General features: G+C 33.4%; 4 protein-coding genes and 1 long non-coding RNA gene across 7 annotated transcripts; 2 read left to right on the top strand and 3 right to left on the bottom strand.

Moving 5' to 3' along the window:
* Positions 1 to 314: 314 nt before the first annotated feature.
* LOC140833631 (uncharacterized) lies at positions 315 to 1,742 on the top strand. Its single transcript, XM_073197958.1, has 3 exons — positions 315 to 558; positions 684 to 772; positions 890 to 1,742. Exons 1-3 carry the CDS (start codon positions 475 to 477, stop codon positions 1,605 to 1,607), a joined length of 891 nt encoding a protein of 296 aa, XP_073054059.1. The 5' UTR covers positions 315 to 474; the 3' UTR covers positions 1,608 to 1,742.
* Positions 1,743 to 2,597: 855 nt separating this feature from the next.
* On the top strand, positions 2,598 to 3,851 carry LOC140833630 (protein PROTON GRADIENT REGULATION 5, chloroplastic-like). The gene is made up of 2 exons (XM_073197957.1): positions 2,598 to 2,933; positions 3,684 to 3,851. Exons 1-2 carry the CDS (start codon positions 2,673 to 2,675, stop codon positions 3,786 to 3,788), a joined length of 366 nt encoding a protein of 121 aa, XP_073054058.1. The 5' UTR covers positions 2,598 to 2,672; the 3' UTR covers positions 3,789 to 3,851.
* A 695-nt stretch (positions 3,852 to 4,546) lies between these two features.
* Positions 4,547 to 8,615, bottom strand: LOC140833629 (uncharacterized). The gene is made up of 5 exons (XM_073197956.1): positions 8,267 to 8,615; positions 5,549 to 6,367; positions 5,272 to 5,451; positions 4,920 to 5,093; positions 4,547 to 4,816 (listed from the first exon to the last, which is right to left on the bottom strand). Exons 1-5 carry the CDS (start codon positions 8,312 to 8,314, stop codon positions 4,712 to 4,714), a joined length of 1,326 nt encoding a protein of 441 aa, XP_073054057.1. The 5' UTR covers positions 8,315 to 8,615; the 3' UTR covers positions 4,547 to 4,711.
* Positions 8,616 to 14,967: 6,352 nt separating this feature from the next.
* On the bottom strand, positions 14,968 to 16,866 carry LOC140833628 (uncharacterized). 2 transcript variants are annotated; one of them, XR_012118510.1, is made up of 4 exons: positions 16,250 to 16,858; positions 16,139 to 16,161; positions 15,852 to 15,907; positions 14,968 to 15,262 (listed from the first exon to the last, which is right to left on the bottom strand). It is a non-coding gene; the product is annotated as an uncharacterized lncRNA (long non-coding RNA). The 2 variants fall into 2 exon arrangements; XR_012118509.1 differs by having other exon boundaries at positions 14,968 to 15,907; positions 16,250 to 16,866.
* A 1,543-nt stretch (positions 16,867 to 18,409) lies between these two features.
* On the bottom strand, positions 18,410 to 21,559 carry LOC140835180 (uncharacterized). 2 transcript variants are annotated; one of them, XM_073200617.1, is made up of 4 exons: positions 20,960 to 21,559; positions 19,124 to 19,633; positions 18,830 to 19,048; positions 18,410 to 18,699 (listed from the first exon to the last, which is right to left on the bottom strand). In XM_073200617.1, exons 1-4 carry the CDS (start codon positions 21,431 to 21,433, stop codon positions 18,610 to 18,612), a joined length of 1,293 nt encoding a protein of 430 aa, XP_073056718.1. In that variant the 5' UTR covers positions 21,434 to 21,559; the 3' UTR covers positions 18,410 to 18,609. The 2 variants fall into 2 exon arrangements, with proteins under 2 accessions (XP_073056718.1, XP_073056719.1); XM_073200618.1 differs by lacking the exon at positions 18,830 to 19,048 and having other exon boundaries at positions 20,960 to 21,558.
* Positions 21,560 to 23,000: the final 1,441 nt, after the last annotated feature.

The raw sequence follows: 23,000 nt of genomic DNA, 5'->3' as shown, positions 1-23,000 counted from the left end.
ATTGAGTTTCTAGAATTAGTATCAAGGTTCAAGGGTGATCCCATTTTATTATTGATGTGGTGGACCATTCCTAATATAGAGTATTTTATATGGTAGTTTTATCCCAAATCCACGCTAAAATTGCGGAAAACATCGTTAAATATTATCAATTAAGGAAAATATAGCATAATCCAAACTAAGTATAGGGAAATAAAGAAAAAAGTTTGAAGAAAGAAAGAAATGTAGGGCATGTGTGAGCCCACCATTTCCATGACCATCTCATAAATTATTCCCACAACGTTATTATTTTCAAAATCCAGTGGAGGCAAACGTAGTACCCCAAAATGTCAATCAGTACATGCGAATAATATGCCAAATCTCACTCAATCTCTTTTAACTCAAATTGATCAGGCCATATACATGTACGTATAGACTGATCAGGCCACAAAGCTAAAGCCTTAAGTTGCACCAATTCTTGTCTTTCGGGCTTCTGAAATGGGGTGTTTTCTTGCCTGTTTTGGATTCACTACCAACAAAAAACGAAGAAAATCGAGGAATATAAGTTCGTCTGTGGAACAAGTAAGATCCCTTCAAACACCCCTTAATTATCACAGAGCTGATTATGAATAAAAAAAATTTATATATAAAAAAATCTATTTAATTAGTTTATACATATCTTATTAATCTTTTGCTTGAATTTACAGAACCATGGAAGTTACTTACCTCTTGATTCTGATGTTTTCATCAAACTTGACACCACCGAGAAGCACAGTGCATTAGATTCTGGGATCATGTAAGCCAATTGTTTATAGATTAATTATGCCTTAATCTTGAAGCTCGATTTTCTCAAACTAACTAAACACAAGGCTGCTTTGTATGGCTGATCGTTGTGTGCCTGTTGATTTCGTAGAGAGAAGGCAAAAGAAGCATCAAGATCAAAAATCAAGAAAAAGGTTAGCTTCAACTTAAACGTGGAGGCATATGAACCAATACACAATCACGAGGAAGATATCAACACATTATACCTCTCAGATAGTGAAGAAGAAACCAAATGGGAATTCAACACAGACACCACAAGCCTCATGGCCACTTTACATTATGCACAAGATTCAATATCTTCAAGAATCAAATCCTACCCTCAAAATCACAGATATCACAACTGCTGCACAGACGAGATCTATGAAGATGGAGACGACGACTATGATCTGGAAGATGACTTGAGTAGCGACGAAGATAAGGGGGACGATTGGGGCAGTCATAAAAATGATGAGAAAAACAGTGTTTTGAAGGAAAATCTCGGATTGAAGAATGAAGGAATTGAGAGGATTGGATCAGATTTGTGTGCTAAATATAGTAAAAAACACTTGCTTTCTGTGCTAAGTCCAGTTGAAAATTTGAGTCAGTGGAAAGCAGTGAAAGCTAAGGTAGCATCGGTGAGGCGCGAAAAGGAGAATGTTGAGTTAGAGGAGTACGAGCAAAATACAACGAAATGTCACACCAAGGAAGAGCAAAGTTTCGATTCTTGTGATTTCAGGAACATGAAAAATTGGAAAGTTTTACGGGATGGAGGGTGCATTAGTACTGTTGCAGTTCATGCCAGTCTCTCAAACTGGTTAAGTTTGACATAAAAAGACAGTCGTGCTTGAATCTGGAACTTCATCAGTGTTCGGTTTGATCGTGTGTTGTGTGTATCGTTTTTGTTTTTCTTATACACACTTGAGGATTTTTTTATTTTAATTTTTTTTATGATTATGAAACCATCATCCGCCCGCTGCCAACACGAGAATTTTTTTATTTTTTAGTCTTTGTTAACGATTAATTTGTATTTTTAATTTTGTAACTTGTATTTTTTTCGTCTTTAGTCCTGTTGCATTGAATTTTGATTTTTATCATTTAATTTGTATGTTTTTTTTTTCATTTTTGTTCTTTTTGATTGGAGTTCATAAACGTCTCCTGAGTCAAAAAAAATCGAAAATAAAACAAAAACAAGTTAATAAACCAAAAATGAAAATAATATACCCTAAATGAAAAAATATATGTAAATTATAGAAATAAAAATACAAATACATCGGATCAAAATTAAAAAAATGCAGATTATAAGAAGGAAAATGTAATTTCTTATATTTTTAAAATATAATACGTATATCAACCATATACGCTGACACTATATTACAATAAATATTGTAAATTAATTAATTGTCCTAAAGTTAAAATAAATTGACAAAAATTTGTATGAGACGGTCTCACGGGTTATATTTGTGAGACGGATCTTTTATTTGAGTCATCCATGAAAAAGTATTACTAATTATGCTAAGAGTATTACTTTTTATTGTGAATATCAGTTGGGTTGACTCGTCTCATGATTAGGATCCGTGAGACACTAAAACGATGTCACATGAGACCCACTCAAATAAATTTAAATCCATAACTTACTTAGCACTTCTCCCAACTACCACGTTATTATTCATTAAACATTCAATTCGACATATGAGTCGGCAAATTAGATATTTAGAATAAAATCTTGTAATAAGTAATTTTTATAATTATTTTGAGATACCTAAAATTAATGAAGAATAATAAATAAAAGAAAAGAAAAATCTAGGCCAACCACTTTCTTGTGGCTCTAAACAAATGGCCAACGAAATCTTCTACTCTATCACTCGACCCGAGATTTCATCTCCAGTAGAAAATAAATGGCTACTTCGCTTTCTGCAGCTGCTTCTCTGGGAAGCTGGGGAACGTCCATCGCCGGAGGCGAAGACCACACCAAGCTGCAGTCTAAGGCGGCGCCGCCACATTTCAGGGTGGCGCGGCCGGTTCGGTTGCGTCCGGTGATGAGGAACGTGAATGAAGGGAAAGGCATCTTCGCTCCAATTGTTGTGGTGGCGCGTAACATTATTGGGAAGAAGAAGTTCAACCAGCTGAGGGGCAAAGCCATTGCTCTGCACTCCCAGGTATAAAACTCGCTGTTAATCATCCATTAGCGCGGTCTTCTGAAATTGAAAATGGTGATCGATCAAGAATCCAAAGTGTCGGGATGCAACCAATGGAGATATCATTTCATCTTTATAAATCCGTGATCTTTCTCTAGATCTTTCACGTGAGATTTTGGTTGCATCCCAACAATCTTCCTCTCAAACGAAGTTCCTACTATTATTCTCATAGTCTAAGCTTCCTCTCAAGTCTTATTCGTCCTCCAATCGAGGTTACTCCACTTCACTGTATTGGAGTGCACGTTTTACATGAATACCGGGAACATCAACCACCTCGAGAGTTTAATCAAGGATTTTTACTGAGAACACTCGCCTCCTTCGTTTAGGTATCGTCCACTCACACGGCTCGATCTAGACCATGGCTCTGATATTACTGTTAGGAGCAACGGAATCCGGATATCTCCACATTGATATGATATTGTCCACTTTGAATTTTAATCTTCATGGTCTTGTTTTTGAACCACCCAAAAGGACTCGTACCAATGGAGATATCATTTCATCTTTATAAACCAATGATCTTTCTTTAGATCTTCCAATAGTAGGACTTTGGTTGCATCCCAACACAAAACACGGCATATAGCTAGCTAGTTTTTGTTTCATACAAACTGCAATTTACTTTCTTTTTTCTTCTTCTTATTATTCATTTTTTTTCCTATTAAACTATATATGTCCTTTCTAATCATTTGATGATGCTGCATAAAAAAATTTCAGGTAATAACCGAGTTTTGCAAATCCATAGGGGCAGACTCAAAGCAACGGCAAGGATTGATTCGAATTGCTAAGAAAAATGGAGAACGCCTTGGATTTCTTGCATGATTACAATTCACTCGTGTATAACTTGATATGGATAGGATGTGAAATTCAGTTCAATTTTGTATATGTGAATAAATTTAAAATTAATTTATTTGAAACGTATATATTAGTGGCAGAATGTGGAAAGTCATTGGTGGAATAATTTTAAAAATAATGGTTATGGATTTAATGTGGAACTAGGATGTATGCTTTTATCGTATTGTTAATTACTAACATTTTGATAATTATTTACAAATTCTCCAACAAAAAAGCTGCTCCAGTAGTGTTCTTGTTAGTTGTCCTACATCTGTGGTATTTAATGTCTGGGAGTTGTATATATGGTTTTTGGGCAATCCTCCCCCTTTGAGCTAGTTTTTGAGATTGAGTTAGGTCCAAGTTCCAATTTTAACATGGTATCAGAGCCCGGGTTCCACCGTTATGTGTTGGACTGTCTGTAATTAAGCCACTCGTTCTATCTATAATTGGGTCATTTGTATACCTCCACGCTCCAGATGTTCATTCATGGATGTGAGAGGGGTGTGTTTGCTCATAGTTGGGACACTCGTTCTGTCCATAATTGAGTCATTTGTAAATTTCACGCTCCAGATATTTATTCTTGGGCGTGAGGGGGTGTGTTAGTTGTCCCACATCAGTGGTATTTTAGGGCTGAGTTAGGTCCAAGTTCCAATCTTAACCGTTCTCGAATTAGGAACGCTCACAAGATTAAATTGTTAAAGATTTTACAAGATTTGTCGTCTTCACTCACTTGTATGGGGTATATGTAAACAAAAAATACACATGAGTTATGCAATAAAACATGATTAATTATTGTGACTAGTATAAGAGCTTAAACATAAGTAACTATATATTTATATATATGTTCTCTACCATATCGAGGAAAAAAAATCACTTAGAAAAAGGCGTCGTCGGTATTGTGAAACTCTTTCTCAGATCCAAGATTGGATTGGGTAATTGCATTTGAAGGAATTCACTCCACTGATGTGTGCAAATATATCTGAGTCGTCTATATCATCTTCTTCCTTCACCACAACCTACATGTGCACGCCTGAAGTTAATCTACTCGTGTTTCAAAAGCTAAAACCGGTGTAAGACAAATGCTCAAATTAAGGAAAATAAAATTTGAGGTATACATACCTTACGTTGGTGATGGTGTGGGATTTGGTTTGAAAAGAGGCTAACATCTTCATCTGTGTCATCTTCGTGGTTGCTGCACCCACTTCTCCCGTTCATTTCTCCTAATTCATCGTTCTTAGCAAATCGTCCCCTAACCCGAGGCCTGCTGTCTGCAAGTGTTTTGCGGCAAGCATACTGCATTTACGTACAGGGTTGGAGCTTTGAGTATTAGTGAATTACTTGATACTATACTGTCTGTATTAGATGATTTTTATGAAAAGAAAATTTTCTGTCCCTAAATACTTTTATATGCATACATATCCATCTAAGTTGTAATAACTTAATAGATGATTGAGGGAGGCCAGGGGATAACCTTGATTTTCTTGCTAAAGTTCCTCTCGTTCCTTTTCTTCATGTATCGATGAATTTTCCTTTTCCTTTCTTCGACGGAGAGCTTTCCGACCTTAAACGTGGGATCATCCAACTCTGATGCCAATGGATTTGTTGTGCTTGCCCCTCCATGGACTAGATGTTGGCTCTCACTGCTAAGCACCTGCAATTGATACCAATAACCCAGAATACATATCAAACCAAGTTTTAATTCAAATTAAAATAACACAATCTTGAACCCCAGAGCTGGAAATTTGTACATGAAGCTGATTGCCGCAGTTAAAGCCTCTTGGCATGGAATCAGGCATGAAAAGGCCACCATTTTCACTCTGGAACTCCAACTCCTGATTTGAAAAATCAGATCCCATCAACAAAGAACCCCCTGTAAAAATTCCTGAATTTTCTGCAGAGAAGGGCGCATTCGTGCTGCCTGGATTCAAATACTGTCCAAGCACTGGATCCATAATCCCACAACCCGGTAAAGGTGGCCTCAAACGGATGTAAGGAGGAACAGAATTCAGTCCACATTCATTTTCATAACCTGCCGCCGGAAGTGGCGGCCCCAGCATTGGAACCATCCCTGATGGTGGTACCACCACCGTCTGCCGCCTCTCGGGCATGTACTGATGAGCCTTGTGCAATTGCCCATCAGCCACGTCTAACAAAAACGGGTTGTTCATCGAAGAGTTTGCAAATGGTTCTTGATTATTGGTGTTGATCATGTGTTGGTGATGATTTGGAATTGGAAAAGATGGAGAAAGGCTGAAATCTATTGATGCTGAAATGTCGTTCTCTATTTGGTCGTCTGTTGGGTCGAATATAACGGATAGGTGCTGGTTTCCGGGGGTGGATGGGGCCATTACGGTGGCAGCAGACAGCTGAATTTCTGTGTCTTTGAAGGTCGTATTGTAGTTATTATTCATTTCTGGTGGAACAGAGAGATTTGTGGGATAGGAAGAATGCTCCTCATAGCAGCAATTGGAACTTGATGCAACTTCAGAGTTTTGTAGTGTCTCGGGAAATAATTCAGATTCACAAAACTCGAAGATTTGAGCTCCAAGGGGGCTAGTAATTTCATCCTGTCAAGAAAATTTGTGACAACCAAAAAATTATTAAACAAAATGACATTATTAATTATTAAATTATAATAAAGCTTAATTAAACCCACTTTAGATTTTGAGGTTTATATATAAACCATCTCACGGTTCATTTTCTGAAACGGTTCTCCTACTCGACTCGATCCATGAAAAAATATTATTATTTTTTGTCAAAAAATTTATTTTTCACTACAAATATAGATCAGGTCAACCTGTCTCACTTACAAAAGATTTACTACTTGTCATTTAACACGGTTTCAAAATTTGTAGATTTGGAATTTGATTGATATTCATTACTAATCTTTTTTCTTTGTATCAATATTTGGCAGTGTAGATTTTAGAAATTTAAAAAAAAAAAATTAGGTTTGTATCGACCAAATGGCCAATTTTCCAACAACTTTTGATACTTTAGCAATACGCCAGTACTTTGATTTATAGTGTGTAAATATGATGTTAAAATTAGTTTTGAACAATTAAATTTGTTGCGAGCATTGTGATACAAGACAAGACAAAGACAATCAATTGTATATATTTGTTGCTTTAATTAATTCATGCACCCAAGAAAATATGTGCCTACATGATTTGATCATCAAATGAAAGCCACCACTAGAAAAGGCTTCCATGGAGATCTTGTAATCTTATTGGTGTTAGATTTTTTTGCAGAAAATAGGAAATTGGGCGAGTTTGTGGTGTCCATGTGGCTTGTGGGAAGTGAGAATTAGGTTTTCAAAAGAGGAAATTCACGGTATTTCAACCTTTGCTAAGGTGGAACTAATGTCCTATTTATGGACAAACATTGGGAATTTATTGACATTTATACCTATTAAATCAGACACGTGAAGTGCTTCCATAAACTAAATTCCTTTCTCAGTCGAACTGAATAAAGGAATCCAACTCTTGAAAATGTAGCCCAAAATGCTAATTATTCCATCGTGATTTCAAAAGAAGCGTGATCAATATTTATACTATATTATTAAACTTAATTATTTCATATTAACTAATTGTCGTATGACAATGTGACACCAAAGTTTCTTTACAGTTTTAATTTTATTTTACCGGTGTGAGTTATTAGTAATTTTTGTACATGTCTTTATCTTTTTCCAATTTTTCTCCAATTATATAAAAGTTTAAATTATCTCAATAAATATTATCTAACACTAATCTATATCCTAGTAAAATAATATATATATATGTTACACAAAAAACAGAAAATTACATTGCTATTTTCTGTTATGCTGGAGCACATATAACCAGTGCTCAAGAAATAAAAGGGTTTGACATTGCAAATTTTATAGGAAAAGATTGATTAATAAAATTTAAACTGGTCAGTCCACAACAATATAACTAAATTAAGTTTATAAAAACCATATTGTAAAAATAAATTAAGAAACAACATTTTTATCATTTCAAGAACTGATACATAGACTTTTTGATTTATGAACAATCCATATTTAATTTATATGTAAAAATATACACACCCCATCCCAAATACTGGAATTAACCAGAAAAATAATAATAACCTTCGTAAGTGGATAAAATAGGAGTATAATTAACACGATCGATCAAATCACCCGTTTTAAATACGTTAAACATTTTTCGTGAAACATCAAGCTATGCATGGATGATTAAACACGTACACCTATATAACCGAATGATATGTATTTGTGCATGTCTGTGTAAAAATAAGAGCAAAAATGTGAGGGAAATGGTAAATCGAGAAAATAATAATAATAATAATAATAATAATAATAATAATAATAATAATAATAATAATAATAATAAAATGCATGATTCAATGTTCTGGATCGATCCCAAAAATGTGAAAACAAAGGCAGACAAAAGGTGAAATAAGATACCATTTATAAGGCATGCAATACTTACGATGGGAATCTGTTGATCTTGAGGATGAACCATGTCGTCCAACATCATTAAAATCCTTGATCCCACCAAATCGATCAAACGCACTGCAAAGCTGAAACCTTCAAGATCAGCTCCCCCCCCCCTGCCAAACGTAAATAACCTTGCGATATTAATTTATCAATTCATTCCGACGAATAATTAATCTTTTTTCCGAGCTTGGATTAGAATTCGTGAAGATTGAAATTGATGGAAGAAGACAAAAGCTTCATCTAGATCAAATAAGATGAGAAAGACCTTTTTTTTAGAGGGGATGACAGAGATAATTTAGAGGAGAAAAGGGAGAGAAAAAATATATATTACTTGCTATATTAAGCATGGGGAGGTTGAAATTTATATGGCTGTTAATTTATTTTATATTTTAAATAATGAAGGAAGAAAAAAATAACAAAGAGTTTGTTATATTTATATATAGAATATAATTTGTCGAGATATTTTAGTACGATGTAGTCAAACCGAGGTTGTCGGGGAGTCACAAATTTGACCGCTGTTTTTGTACGAGGTGGCATTTTATGACGTGGCCGCGGGAAGGAATTGGAAATATAATTACTTGATAATGATTTTAAAATGAAAATTATTGGGCTATTCGATAAAATGTTATTATATTGAGATGTACGTATTTTTTAGTTTAAAGTTTTATCAAATAATAGTTTTGCATATATTAATTTCCTGCATTTAAAAAATTATAAAGTGTAAAACGAAACGTCGCAAGAATTTTAAAAATAAAATAACGGCATAATTCAGATGAACCTTCACTTTAAATAAGGGATGAATGAGATAAAAAGTTATTAATCTAATTATTGTTGAATCATAGAGTATTAATTAAACAGTAAGATTTGATATAAATTAACAAACCTAGCTATTCATTTCCTGATGAATAATAATATAAGCAATTATATATATATATATATATATATATATATATATATATATATATATATATATATATATATATATTGATTTGAACAAAATTATTGATTTATGAAATATACTACTTTTTTATATCCAAGTATTATTTTTCACTCCAAAAATATTATTTTTTGTTAGTTATATTATGAAAAAATATTATGTAATATATGTTGATTTGAGTGAAATTATTATTTTTTATATAAAAAATATATTGAGTAATGATTTTTTTTTTGTCAATAATATTAATTTTCACTGCATATATGGACCAAATTGATCCGTCGAGACTATTGCACATGAGACTTAATTTTTAGGGATTCTTAAATAATAAAAATAGATCAAATTTCAAAATTAATATCCATTCAAGTAATTATTAACGAGAAATAAAATTTATATATGTGGAAGTTTGGATTAGCCAAAATAATTCTTTCAATATTATTTAAGGAAAAATAAATGAATTGTGAACCACAAGATTTCACATATATGAGACACGTGTACGGATAAAACAGTGATCAGAATCAAATCTATTTGCTAAAATTCCCAGTTGAAAAGATCAATGTTGGATGCTTCGCCAATAAATTACAGACATCGAATGTCTTTGTGAAATAGGGTTCCATTATTTGTCTAAAATCTTTCTGTAATAAAAAGTACACCGATTTTGATGTATAATATAAAACCAGTAACACTAGTGAGTTAGACTATCAATGGAAATTGATTGGATTCTATACTTAAAAAATTATTATAATTCGTAAGGGACTTTTAGTAATTGATTGGTTTCGAGGGAAAAAAGTTAAAGGTAAACAATTTTGCACGTATATGCATGCCATGGTTCAATAATTTCGATTATTTTTTTGAATGACTATAGAATCATGCAACTGATTTTAATTTTAATTATGTTGGGGTGAAATAAATAATTGTAATGCTTGGATAGCGATCGAAATATGACGTTTGAAATAAGTTGTACCTTCCCACCAACTATATATAGTTTTTTGGTAAAACAACAAACACGTCAATGTCACGTGTTCGAATTCTATGAATTGCAGATAATTCAATTATTGAGAAGGAGATTGTTGAATGCAATAACTGACTCTTATGATAGAAAGATCGAAACATGACGTTTAATTATTGACATCAAATCAGAAACTTTTTTTTTTCCTTTTTTTTCATAATTTTCTTCTATTGACTTGATTTATTTATAATAATAACATTTGAACTAAAGATTTTACCTGGACATGTTATTCACTTTTTTAAGGGAAAGACATCGCAATCAGACAAGTCCTTCACTTGAAGAAGTTGTGAATATTTTGAAGGAGCATCATCGTTGAGATAGAGAATAAAAGAATCAATTCAAACTAGAATCTCTTGTTAATTTTTGTACATTAGATAATGAAAATCATTTTTGAAAAATAAAGTGAAATTATTGATGTTAGTAGCTAAGAGCTGCTATTATTATTATTATATACGGTAGTGTTTGCAAATACTTAAAAAGTGATTGCGGATTTTTCTTGTTCAAAATTTTGCCACTTTGCACAGGAAAAATTTATAATCAATTTTTTTTGAGCATTTGCAAACATTACCTGTGTGTTGTCAAATCATGCTCGATCGGAAGTTTGACTGGATTTGTGATGGAGTGGTGACCTTACTGTCTAAAGAACATATTCATGGAAAGTTTGATATAGAAACTCGCATAATTAAATTTTTGAGAGATAATTTTAAAATATTTTTGCCGCAATTTCAAATGATAAATCAATATTGTATTAATAACGTACGTGTGATGATAATATTGGAAATACAAAACGGAGGAAAATTTTGACTGTGAGAAAGAAATAAAAAAAAAAATTATATTTCTTATTTTTAGGTATTAAAATATGTTGGAGAGAAATTTTTTTAAAAAAAGACCTCTAAATGATTGTATAAGAATCTATATATCTCTTTCGATATTGGCAGAATTTTCTTGCAATAATCATAGTATTCGGTGAAAATGATGTTGAAGAATTTTATAATTTTGCAAAATATGAAGGTATACAATCCTGTCACTCGATTCAATTGTCTTACAAAAAGTTTGATGTATTAGAATCATATAAAATTTTGTATATATATACAAACTCGGTATTGGAAGGCAAGGATATTATTCAAAGTGATTAAATGAGACCTCCAATGTTGAATTCTTAACGTGAAAGTCTCATGAAAAATATGCAGCTAGGGATTCCTCGGCAAACAAATCCATGTACTAGCAACCTTTATTTACATCTACATCCATATCTTTATAATCCACAACATTTCTGTCGAGTGCAATAATTATTCTTGCTTGGTAGAGCGATCGAACCATGGTGCTTGAATTGCTGTGCAGTTTAAAAGATTTGAGTTACACCATTACTACTAGCTATAACTTTTGGTAAAGCGACAAGCGCTCGATCCTACGACTTCTTTTGTTTTTTTTATTCCACTCATTCTGATCAAAGAACCACCCTACTTACATCATTCCAAAAAAATATTTGACCGATTTAAATTAAATATTTTTGGTACTTCAAAGCTAGCTACCTAGTATTTTAAAAAATCGTATTCGAATAATTTCATTCTAAAATATTTTTTTTTGCAAGTTGACATTTAGGAGGTTGGGTTCATGCATAAAGGTTCGATAGTAAAAAAAAATAACAAAATTATGTTTAATCGTGTACTTAATTAGTATTTTTATTTTTTTTAAAAAACAAATGCATACAGATTAATTTCAATATGTGGAGCCTAAATTAATCAGCCCAAGCAACAATGGACAGGCCTTGTGCTTTTGCTTGAAAAAATCAGGAAGATTTATATTTGAGTTCAGTCCCTTCTTTGCTCCATATTGGTGAAATATTCCATATATATATATATATATATATATATATATATATATATATATATATATATATATATATATATATATATATATATATATGGTCAAAGGTAATAACATGGTGCAGGAATCTAATATTATGTTCTGATTTTGATATTACTCGAGATTTTTTGTAAGAAAGGTTATATTATATGCTATGATAAAATTAATCATTATTATTTATTTGAAATGGAATAAACAAGTTTTCCCAATGACCATGAAACATATTCCGAACAGTGACATGATGGTTGTAAGATCAATGGTGTACCAATTGTCCAAATGAATATAATTTGCACATGTATATATAATTCGTCTTTGGAGAAATAAAACTAAAAATCTAAAAGAGCATTTAAACGTAAGAAAGATAAATCTGTATGTTTATACCAAACAAAAACTTAATGGAGTATTTGTTATGACCATTATCATGTAAACAATATACCACGTAAAGGTCATAAATATAATAGAGTTCGCATATAGTGATGATCATCGTCGGTGTGGCTAAAATTCCAAATCATATATACTTCTATATTAAAACACACTAATAATAACATGAGGGAGCAATCACGACTCTTTAGGTTAAAAGAATATCAAGAAGAGCGGGGGTCAGTAATTCCGACTCTTTATACTAACACAAAAGCTCATGTAAGATGGTCTCACTGGTAATTTTGTGTAACTGATCTTCAATTCAAACGATTCATGAAAAAATATTGCTTATATGCTAAAAATATTACTTTTCACTTTTAGTATAAACCGAGTTGACTTGTCTCATGAAAATAAATTTGTGAAACCGTCTCACAAGAGACTTACTTTTATATTTTAAAAAAATTATTTATCATGAGGAGACGTGGTTAGAAAACATGTACCCTTAGCTTATATTGAAAAAACAAAAACACGAGAGGTCGGGGTTAGCAATACCGGCTTTTTATATTTAAAAAATATATATCACAAAGAATATATAGGGGTTAGCAACCATGACCCCTTATATTAAAAAATTGTTGGAATGTTGGTTTTTTCGTGTCCAAATCACAATGAAAGTTTTAAAAATTTTATTTTGACAATCAAAATATTTGGACACTTGTATTGTTTAAATTGAATAAACATTCATAGGATGTTTATTATATACCTTTAATGAACAATTTTCACTTGACTCCGACTATTTCGTTATAAGCAGATGTAGCTCTTATTGTAAATCCCAACGAACTTTCATCAAAATCTTTTCTTTGATCTTCGAATCAGGTCCACGACTAGAACAAAAGTTCATCTTCTAGATTTGATCTTCGAATCAGGTCCACGACTAGAACAAAAGTTCATCTTCTAGATTTCAATAGAAATTTAGAAGAAGTTTTTGCGTTGAAAATAAAAAATCAAGAGGCGACTCAAAACCCTTAAAATTCTTCAAGGTGACCAAAATTTTGAGCTTGAAGGGAGAAGAGAATTTTTGAAATTTTGGAGGCTTGGAGGCTTGGGTTATGTGGACTCTCTACCATCTTATCAAGCCATGACCTAATTTCCTAAAAATATATTTAGGTTCCTAATTAAATTTAAAGGGCTTTGACAATTAATTGGACTAGACCAACTAGTTTAATTATTATATTAAATTCTATTAAGAACTTTAATTATTTAACTTGTTGGACTTGTACTTTTATAAATCCATTAAACTTAATTCCCGCTACATTTAATTTAATATTTAATAAACTCAACTTTTGAGTTTAATAATTTAAATTCTCAAATCTTATAAATTCAATTCATTGAATTTATTTTCTCCAAATTTTAAACATCATAAATTCAACTTCTTGAATTTACTATTTCATAAATTCAACTCATTGAATTTATTCTCTCAAATTTTAATTATCATTAATTCAACTCCTTGAATTTACCATCTTATAATTTTATATAAATTCAACTCCTTGAATTTATTACCTCTCAACGAGAACAAATGATCTAATATTTGTTTGCCCATCAATGATTCAGGGATACAACTAGCCGTGGATTCACAACTCATTGTGATTCAAGACATTCTCCTTTATTCAGAGTTACCCTAATTTGCCACATTTCATGCACCAACATTTGATCATAAGAATGTGAGAAATCGTTTTCTGATAAAATCCACCGAATTATGGTAAGAGCGTCTAGTAGCATCGCCCCTTGATTCCCTAGGTATCACTGATAGTGTTTGCAAGAACTTGTCGGTTATGATTAACGTATAGTATTGTCCTTTCATCTCATATATCTCGATCGAATCTGCAACCATTGGTTCATCAAGGGTTGCATATTAAATTCGATAGCTATATGATACAATAATAAAAGGCAAAAACTTGTGTGAGACGGTCTCACGGGTCGTATTTTGTGAGACGGATCTTTATTTGGATAATCCATGGAAAAGTATTACTTTTTATGCTAAGAGTATTACTTTTTATTGTGAATATGGATAGGGTTGACCCGTCTCACAGATTGTGATCTGTGAGACGGTCTCACATGAGACCTACTCATAATAAAATATTCATAGTGTCATCGCATGCACAACTACAGAATTCTTTCCTAATGTACATATCACACTCTGGCCAGAGATTTCATGTACTATTATTTTGTTAGATCACATAGGATATCCACACCCGTAAGTGAGTGATGAATCCTCGACTACAATGTACTCGCTCCTGCACATTTCGAAATTGCACCCAATCTCGCCACCTTGTGACCCATGCGGAGTCGGTAAACGAGTCAAAGCACAATCCTAGTATGTAGAGTGTGGGGGCCCGTGCTCCTGATTAATATTTAATTACCAAACAGCAGGATTTATTAATGTAAACAGCGAAAGCGATTAAAAATTTTCCATTTTGGGCCTACAGAAATTTCGGCATGACCTATTCGTAAATAGGACATCCCAAAATTATCAAAACATCACAAACAACATTTATATACTCGAAATAAAGTCACAACATCAATCCACAAACCTATAGCCGCACTGGCCAGGACTAAACACATGCAGAGCCGGCAAGGCTCGATCACACAACTATCAATTCAAAACATCGTAAAGGTAATAGTACAGCTACACGAGGCATCTCCCCGGTAAATGTATGACTCCATATAATATACATATATATCTGGGAACTCTCAACCCTGACTCGACGACTGGGCACCTCTACCTGACGCTCCACCAGACGCGTCAAATCCTCCTGGATAACCTGCTATGGCATCAAAAACAACCACAGCATAAAAAGAAACGAGGGGTCAGGCCCCAGTACGACGAACCAGTAAAATTATGACAATTATAACTGACGTGAAATAAAATCAAGTAACATGTCATAATATGCAATGCAATGCGTGTCGGTAACAATGAAATAACGGATACCAAAACGGAGTCCAATAAAACGCATCAGCAACAGAAACAGTGGCCACCCGTGCCAGGACTGCAGCAACATAATAGCATGCCGCCGCTCATCCATGCACGTAGCATCGAGGGTCCGGTAGCGACCCGGTCAGTCCTCGAGCAGTCATCAGGAGAGTGCTAATCCTATCACTCGTTCCATCGATAAGATGTCAGGAGTGATCTATCCTATCACTCGCATCCATAGATGACGCAACATCTCAACAGATCAGCAATGATAGCAATCAACGGAGTCAAGGCTCGAAATGCTATGTATCAACTCAAATAAATGCATGAGTGCAATCACGTATTCACAGAGGCACATAAAGCACGCAACAACTCATTACAATATACTTAACGTCATTCCACATCGCTATAGACGTCATAAGAAAACGGTTCATACGTACCTCAACTGACTTTAATTTACCACAAAATATCTTAAATATTTCTCGAAACTCCAATCCTGTGGCAAAATTATTTATTGCACATCAATTCCTATCTTAGTGAAATAATCAAGGAATTTATCGTAATTAATTCCAAAATTCACACTAAATTTCCAGAACTTATAATTTCAATTCACAACATCTTAACAGTGTCCGACTAGTGCATGTATAGCTCAAGAGTCGAAATATCCCAATTTATAAATCTGAAATTCGAAATTCAGCAACTAAATTCTGAAAAAGTCGATAAATACCTCGAATCGACTCAATAATTCACCTACAATCAATAATACAACATATATCAATTGTTGGAATTAGAATTATTCAAAATACCCAAATTCAAAACCCTAAATCCCGAAATATACCGCTGAAATTTCGAAACGTGCTCAAAACTTCGAGTTCAAGCTTCAAATAGCATAACCAAAGCTTTCTTCCCAATTCTTCGGCGAAAACAGGCGGCGGTCTCCGACGGGTTTCCGAGAACCGTGAGTTTTCTGCGAAATTTCGGTATCAATGGATAGCTCTCGTCGAGAGGATTCCGAATATGTATTTACTGTAATTTTTCGGCGACCGGAGCGGCTAAAATCGAAGGATGAAATTTCGAAATATGTTGAAGAAATAGAAGAGCTCGGCGGATGCAGTCGGGGAGAGAGAAAGGAATTTTGTAATTATCATTTCTTTTTCTTTTATTTATTTATTTAACTTATTTACTTAAGACAAATGGGCTGGGCTTTGGGGAAACTTTGGGCTGGGCTCTCACATAGAGCATCGGTATTGTACCTGGGTCGTAAGGACTAATCATGTACAATCACAACCACAGACTTTTCCTCTCGATGAATGATAACTACTTGGAAAGTTCGAGGGAAAGTTGTTCGGTACAATCATCGTATGATTATCCATCTGCATGATTGGACATCTCTATGCCCTTACCATGAAATACGGTACACAACATCACATATGTTATTCTTAAGTTCAAGCGGTCTTTATCTTTATTTTAGGCGGTTGAATCGACTAGGACAAATTTAGAATATACAGTGTTTACAAATGAGTTTCAAGATCGAATTATGATTCATTTGTATTAAAGTATAATCAAAGACTTTATCTATATTGATTGCGTGAATATACTGATAAAGTAAAATGAAACCATAAAAAGTTAAATTTTATTAAAATAAAGATTGTTTATTCACTTCAGTTAATAAATTCCCTAAACAATCGTTAGCTTGCAGGACATCTACTCTAACAAAATATATATCATGAGAAGTCGTGGTAAACAATTCCAGCTTCTCGTTAAAAAAATATATGTAACGAAGAGTCGGGGTTAGCAACTCTAGCCCTTTATGAAAAGAATATCAGGAGGGTATGGGGTTAGCAATTCCGATTCCTTACATTAAAAACATATGTCACGAGGAGTCAATGTTACCAACCACGACCCCGTATATATTCAAGAGGACTTGAGACTAGCAATCCCGGTTCCTCATATTAAAAATTTGTTATTGAGGAGAAGCTGAGTTTATCAATCTTGGCTCCTTATATTAATATATATATACAATAGTCGTGGTTGTTTTACTCATGTATATAAATATCGAGAAGCCGAATTAGCAATATCAATTCTTTTTATTTAAAAAAAATATTACAAGAAGCCGAGGTTACTACCACGACTTCTTATATAAAAAGAAATCCACGAGGAATCGTGCTTGGCATTTCCGACTCATTATAAATTAAAAATATATATGCCACGATAAACCGATGTTAACAATCCCGGCCCTTTATATTAAAAAAATATCACGAGGAGCCAACAGGATGGAGATGTGGTTAGCAACCAAGTTGGCTCCTTATATTAAATATATATATATATATATATATATATATATATATATATATATATATATATATGATACTCATGGGAAATTTAGGGTCCGCTCCTAACAAGTGTCACTAGTACAGACGTAGGGTTTTGAAATGATCCTGAGCCTGAAATCACAAATAAGATCGTTAAGAGGGGGCCAGAAGGGTGTCCTAGCGTAGCCCCTCCGACGCTCAAGTCAATGACTGAGGATATAAGGGGGAGCAGCTAAGGGTGCTGCTGAAAACAATATAATGAATTGAATGGCTGAACTGAAAACTCAAACCTGGTATTTATAGGAGAATACCTGAGCCCTTGATGGGCTTGTCTTTCATTTGGGCTTGGGATGGGCCAGGGGTAGCGGGCTCATCCACAGGGTATCAATATATATATATACCACGAGTTATCTTAAAAAATAAAAATATGAATCTTTGCCCTGTTTGTGAAGACCTGTACTCCTAGTTCCTCCAATCATGCTTGTGGATGTTGAATGAGATCAACTAAATATGGAGGGACATTTTATTCATTGTTGTTCACGTCTGGCATACAATTGATACCTGCAGCCATTACATGTTTAAGCCTGGTTTTTTGATGAGGATATGATGTATATCTATCAAAATCCTCTTGTTTCACTAGCTAAAGTTGACAGAAAACCAATGTGATCGAAAACAATTTCAACCCATGGAGATAAACATAATTGATTCATGTTCCACAATTCAATTTTTTACACAAAAACAAACACAAATTATATTCTCCCATACATTTATGAAACAAACGTGGCCAAAAATGGAAAACAATTTAAAACTTATGTTTATATATTAACGACTCTATCTTTCGAAATGCCTACAATCCCGAAGTGGTAGACATTTTTCGATCAATATTTCACATGATGCTACACGTGGTCAAGGCGGTTGCAATGCTTCCAATTGCCAGCGCCTGCTCCAATGCTCTAAGAGCAGCCCTCCACTGGTTCTGGGATTCACATAATTTATACATACATTTATTTCTATTTCCACATGTTTATATATATTCGAGACAACTGAAATTCTAGGATATAATTAACATATCAAGGGGTGGGATTAAACAAAATAAAAATACTGACCCGGTGAGGCGGAATTACGGCGTTATAATAACTTGTGACCGGAGGAGGAGGGTTCACAACATATGTATTATAGATAACATTAGTTGAATAATAAGCTGCGGGACCTGTCGTAGTATGTGATGATGATACAGGACTTTTTGCCTGTTTATTTGATGGTATTAATGGACTTTTAGTTTTAGTAGCAACAGTTTGTGAATTTGATGGCACCGGACTTTTAGCCTGCCAACAAAAATTTAATTCAAAATCACATTTCTATGTATGTATCAGACTATTAGATTATGTAACGTTGAATACCTGATGATTTTGTGGATCACTTTCAGTCGCAGCTTGTGTCGTCGGACTTGAATCCGATTTCAAAGCTTCCAACAACGCAAAGTTGTCCAAGAATTGAGCCCGACCATCATGCTTGTGATCACATTTCCTGGAACGATAGCAATCGCAACACAGATTAAACGAGCCTTTGGGGTTTCTGTAGCATTCGACACATGAGAAAAATATTCCTCGTATGAAATCCCCGCACTTGTCACAGAACGGGCGCCCGCTTTTGCTAATGTAGTATGCTGTCATAACCTCATCGAAATCGAGGGTTCCATTGCCATCCACGTCTAACTCCTTGAAGAATTTTGGATTCTGCATTCGTGTATAACCTTCTTCTTTCATGAATTCCAGGAATTCGGAGCAATCGACCTTACCATCTCCGTCCATATCCATGGAGTCGAACAATTTGTGTGCTAAGTTTTGGACTTCTTGGGAACCTGCATAGTAATAGGATTTTGCGATCTTCCGTAGTTCTTCCAACTCTGTCTGCATCCATTAATGATCGAGAAATTTAATTTAACAGAAGCCAAGCAATCTGTTTTGAGGTGTAAAAGTGAAACTCTCACAAATCTTTATCTAAATAGACGAGTTAACATTGCATATATTCACAATAAAAATAATACTCTTAGCATAAAAAGTAATATGTCTCACAAAATACGACCCATGAGACCGTCTCACACAAGTTTTTGCCTTATAATTTTTATTGTTTGAGAGTTCGGGTTAAGATTTGAAATTGGATCTAACTCAACCCCAAGCTAGCTCGAGGGCGGAGGATTGTCCAAGCCCATATATACAACTCCAAATTTATTTATCCAACCGATATGAGACAATTAACCGCTCGAACAATTATTCTCAAAGTGAATAATGTATATACGTACCTTTATTCCATCTTCAACTAGACATTTTGTTTAGTTAGATAATAATAATAATAATTAAAAAAAACATTGAGTTTAAAACAACAAGTAAAATGTAATGAAAGTTCAATGATATGTACATATAAATATTACCAAGTCTTGGAGTGACAATAAATTAAACCACCAAAATCTGATGCAAACACCTCTTCATTTTTAGATAATTAATTATTATATCACTCACTCTTTGGTTGGTGAAAAGATAATAATTGACCTTTCCCTATTATATTTTATAGAAACAATTATTGATATTTTTATGTAAGCCATCAATTATACATCCTAATCCGAGTCCACATAATGATTGTGGATCATCATATATGGGCGTTGCCGCGTTGACTCTCGATCGAAAAATAAGAGCATTTTCTTTTTCAATTTTCATTATACAATTTTATTTTGCCAGAAATATCAACTTTAATCTAGCTAGCAATTTAACTCCTGATTTCCCGTCAAATTGATCAGTTGATTGAATTTGAACCGCTTTCCCAATTATTGTTTTTCTATATGTTTCATTCACCTTGTAATAAGTTTTGATCTGAATCTAAATAAATGTCCTTCAATTCATGGAAGAATGGCTAGGTTTGCTTTATTCCGACAGGTCTATAATATATATATAATTAAGGTTGTGCGTCTTATAAGAGTGATAGATAATTGGTTCTAATTTCAAAATTGAAGTAAATTTTCCCAAATCAAATCTTCTACCTTAAACCAGAAATATATCCATAAACTAATTAATTAGTTATCTACATCCAATCATCGTATTCGTTACGGTAAATCTGACACCAACCAACCCTTCATTTCTAGATCAAAAATGTTTTCAATTGAAAACTAAAAATGTGAAATCCATGAGAAAAGTAAGAAAAAGAAGAGATAAAATTAACGAATATATACTTCCAAAACTTACCTCTCCCCTATCTCGCCGTGCATCAGGGGTGTGGTTTTTCATCACCTTAGCCATTGTATGTTGATCCAAGAAGCTACTCAACGTGTGCTCATGACTGAATCCTCCCAAGTGGTAGCAAGCACAGCACAGACGACACTCGGAATCCAACCCATCTTCCAAACAACGCAAGCAAGAAAAGTAGGCCCCAACAAGTAAATCTCTACACGAGGCGCATTTGTGCAACCCGAGTTTATTCTCCATGTAGTAAAGACATACGATATCATCAAAATCCAGGGATCCGTCCCCGTTGGCGTCCAGTTTCCTAAAGATATTCTCATCCGAGAGGTGTTTCGCGACCCCATTCTTGTACTGTTTGAAGGTTATTTTTCCGTCGCCGTTGATGTCGAATTTGTTGAAGTATTGTTTGACCAAGTCTTTCTCTCCTCTGGTTGCTCTATCGTAGTAGGCTATGACAATTGCTCGTATGCCCTCCATTTTTCTAATTTCTCCAACACATCCCACGATGGAGTCGAAACTATATATAAATGTATGGTTTAACTTGAAAATCACTCACATTCGGCCTCGGGGCCGGCTGCGGCAACTGTTATTATTGTCATATTTTAAAATTATAATCAACCTTATTCCGGTTTGCTTAAGAAAATAAATATATCTCTATTATATATATTAAGCGTAATGACATTTTCAAAATTAAATCTAACTCCACAATTCCATTGTAATAGGAATTACTCAATTTTATTTACACAAACGGTAGATATAATTTTGGATTTTTTCAAGGTTAGAAACACGTAAATCTTCCGTTGTTTCGTATTTATTGTCTTGTCCACAACGCCAACCACGTTGAAAGCAACATTGATGAAAACAAAACAAATTGACCAAGACTTTAAAAAAAACAAAGAGAGACTTAAAAAAAATATCGACATAATTATAGTACGTTACAACTAAGGTCACTTTGGTCAAAGTCCGAAATATTATGCTCCACCCAAGTACTCAAACCATATGCTTTCTTAACATTAGAATTCTTTAAACTCGATCTATTGTTATATATACTAGGGAACAACGTACTCGACAAAATAATGGAGACGAGGTCGACAAATTAGAGAAATTAAATGAAGGGATTAATGAAAACACGTTCCACAATAATAGAGAAATCAAAACGTGTTCCACAATACACGTAGAGAGCTGTATTCTATAAATAGAGCTCTTCTTTCATCTCATTCATCCATTTATCGAGTTCTCTTCTATCTTATAATATTCGAGTATTTAGTTATATAATATTTGTGAGATGTTTGTTCTTTTTTATTAAAAGAGTGTGTGTTCTCTTTGGTAACATAGTGAGCTGTTGTAATTAATAAAATATTATAGTGTAATTTTTTTTATATTGCCTTTGATTTTTGCCCTAAAATATTTTTAGGTTTTTTTTACGTAAATCTTGGTATCCAATTTATTTTTTATTTTTGTATTATTATCTCGAGTTGTTGCATGTAGGACCAACGCAACTATTACCGATATGAATATTCATGATCATTAATACATCGAGTTGATTCATGAAAATTTGCTATTGTGTTTATTTATTATTTGGATAGAGACAATTCAATGGATATAAAATACAAGTAGTAAAAATTGTTTTTAAAAAAAAAAAGTAAAACGAAAACAAAAATCATTTTAAGTGTCTCTTATTTTGATCTTTATGAAATACATAAAGTATTTACGTTACTCTTTCATAAATCATAGTTGAACAATGAGCAAATAGCAATGGATGGAATTTAATATTAAAAAAATAACTGAATTACCCATTTGCTAAATGCATGGGTCACGGGTGAGCCCAACAAGATCTAAGGTCCACTTATATTATATGCACGTAATTATTGGTCCAACAAATTTTGTGAATCATTTTGAAAGTTTTACATAGCAATTTTATGAGATTCTGACTTGATTTGCTAGATATTTATTTATTATAATTTAGTCTCAAATCTTATAATAAATTTGAGATATTAGTATTAAATAAACTACGAGTCACATTCATGTTGGGGAACAAGAATTC

The sequence above is a fragment of the Primulina eburnea genome, chromosome 6 (genome assembly GCF_022965805.1).
Source record: "Primulina eburnea isolate SZY01 chromosome 6, ASM2296580v1, whole genome shotgun sequence".
Taxonomy (NCBI): Eukaryota; Viridiplantae; Streptophyta; class Magnoliopsida; order Lamiales; family Gesneriaceae; genus Primulina; species Primulina eburnea.
Note: the sequence above shows the minus strand (reverse complement) of the source record. Positions and strands in the feature narration are given on the sequence as shown.